At 47.7% G+C, this 2,456-nt stretch overlaps 1 protein-coding gene across 1 annotated transcript in view; it reads right to left on the bottom strand.

The window, feature by feature from the left end:
• The window catches only part of HDHD5 (haloacid dehalogenase like hydrolase domain containing 5), a gene marked incomplete at its 5' end in the record, with an annotated part of 3,305 nt that extends 1,783 nt beyond the window's left edge, over positions 1–1,522 (bottom strand). Inside the window, 3 exons of the mRNA XM_010177175.1 lie at positions 139–313; positions 933–966; positions 1,429–1,522. Coding sequence (XP_010175477.1) covers positions 139–313; positions 933–966; positions 1,429–1,522 — 303 coding nt within the window. The remainder of the gene's footprint in view (positions 1–138; positions 314–932; positions 967–1,428) is intronic.
• Positions 1,523–2,456: the final 934 nt, after the last annotated feature.

Raw genomic sequence — 2,456 nt, forward strand, 5'->3', positions numbered from 1 at the left:
TTGGACAGGGGGGTTGGACTGGATGATCTCCTGAGGTCCCTTCCAACCCCACCATTCTGTCATTCTCTAATAGGAAAAGATCATCTGCATGACAGACGCATGAAATAGGCTAAAACGAACACCACACATGCTTTTCACCTGGGCATCTTGGCTTCAGCCATCCACAGAAGATCCATGTTGCAGGCAAGGACAGGCAGATGGGGGTATGGTATGTCTTGCAGCTCTGCTCCAGGGTTCCCGTTGCTCAACAGTACATCAATAATAAGTTGCAGGCTTGTCTCCCACCTCACTGGCTCACCAAAGAGAATCACCCCTGAAAGATTTCAAGAGATGCTTGGGAACTGATAACTTCCAAGTATGAGACCCACTACCAAAGGCCACCTACTAGCAAAAACACATCTCTGCTGGGATGCCCTGGCTAATACAGCTACCACTGGAACATGGCTGGTGCCAGCACTCCAGTCTGCATCGCACTGCACCACATGCACAACTGGTCCCAGATGTTGGTGTATGGCACAGAGAAAATTTGGCTTTGCTCTTATCAAGCTTGTGCTTCACACTGCATGAGGGCAGCGAGGCTGCCCCTGACTGTATCCTCTGAATGGCTCCAAACTGGACAATAGTGGATTTAGATGAGATATTAGGAAGAAATTAGGAAGAAGCTATGGATGCCCCCTCCCTGGAAGTGTTGAAGGCCAGGTTGGATGAGGCTTTGAGCAACCTGGTCTAGTGGAAGGTGTCCCTGCTGATGGCAGGGGGGTTGGAACTGGATGAGCTTTAAGGTCCCTTCCAACCCAAACCATTCTATGAGTCTATGAATAAGCTGCTTGTGGATACCAATGAGCTGACAGCACATCATTAGCCCCCATCCCAGCTGGCTTGCCTTGTTATTTCTGCTTGCTGTTCATATGTAAATACAGGCTACCTCTTACCTTCTATAGTGGGAAAGCCAGTGGTTGGAGGAGGCTGCCAGAAAAAAAAAAAACAAGGTTCAGTTAGTAACACAAAACCTAATGCCGTCTCCAAAACAAAACTACAAATGCTCCCTTTGAACCTGCCAAGGCAGCTCCATAAAGAGGCAGGACAAGGCCACCTAGAATCCCAAACCACCTCCCAGATTGGATTTCACAGATCTTGCGTTCTTCTCTCAGAGACAGAGGTGTCAACCAAACCATCTTACTACTCACTGCAAGGAATAGTAATGAAAGACAGGCATGGCATGAGGAAGGAGAGGAAAGACACTGCCCTTCCAGCAGGAGCCAGCGGCTGGAAAGTGCAGAGAGATGCTGCCTGCTCAGCACCAGTCCCAGGCTTTCACTGAAGAGGGTCACTAGCTGTGGCTCTGTAGCTTCTCCACCCCATGCTGTATGCTGTAACCACCACCACCACCATCTGGCCACCCCTTCAACCGATGCCTCAGGAAATTACCAGCTCCTTTGGCCTCCGGCTCTGATCCACCATGTCTAACAGGGGATATGCTTTCCTCAGTGCCTCTATGGTGACCACATGCTTGAATCCCAGGCTAGTTCAGACCATCAAGGAAAGATGTGGAGACTCTTTGGGGTTTGTTTGTTTTTGTTCTTCTAAGTTTAAGGCATCTACAGGATTAAGAAATACATGTCATAGTAGTAGAGCAGTTATTTAACCTAGTAATGCATAACCTCACGGCTTTTGGTCAAACTGTATGTTGTGCTTCAACCTAAAGGTGATCCTAAAAGTGACAAAAAAACCCAGACTGGGGTGATTTAGTTTGTGATCAGCAATCCCTGGAATTAGGCAGAGAGCAGAGGTCACTCCAAGACAGAATGGATGTGTTTTGGGAAACCTTTAAGGCCAGAGTTCTCATACTGGTGCAGCCCAGGGGGTTGGTCAGGCTTCTTAGCTAGAAGCAGAACCAGTGAAGCTCTGGTCAGCTTAGCTAGTGACAAGGAAATGGTCTGTGCTGATGAAACAATGCAAGTGAAGGATGAGTTGTGTTTGCTTTCAGAACACCTTGCCCTTAGCTCACCCTACTGGCCTTGGGAAAGAGAGACAAGCCAAGGCTTTGTACCAAACAAAGTCAAATGTTAAGTACAAGGTGTGATGGTGTCAGTGTACAGGCCACGATGTTGCAAAACCTTGCAGACAGTTCTTACCTCCTTGTAGACACAGGATATGTCAGACCTGTACCCTCACCTCAGCTAGGCAAAATCCATGTGGGATTGTAGTTTAGACCATGTCCCTGTGTTGGCACACTTTGCTTCTAATGATATTTAAGTTCCTTCAATTGCTGACAGATTCCTGGGGAAAAACTTAGCTGTGGGAGAGCTGGGAGTGGTTCCTAATGCACTTGGCATTAGAAAGAATGGGAAGGAACACAATTTTATCTCAAAAGCGAGAGAGGCACGAAGCTGCTGGAGTCCTCATGGTGATACAAAAGACCTCATGGTCTCTACAAAAGGTTTGATGGTCCCCTG

This window comes from Antrostomus carolinensis, unplaced genomic scaffold (genome assembly GCF_000700745.2).
Source record: "Antrostomus carolinensis isolate BGI_N321 unplaced genomic scaffold, ASM70074v2 scaffold54461, whole genome shotgun sequence".
Taxonomy (NCBI): Eukaryota; Metazoa; Chordata; class Aves; order Caprimulgiformes; family Caprimulgidae; genus Antrostomus; species Antrostomus carolinensis.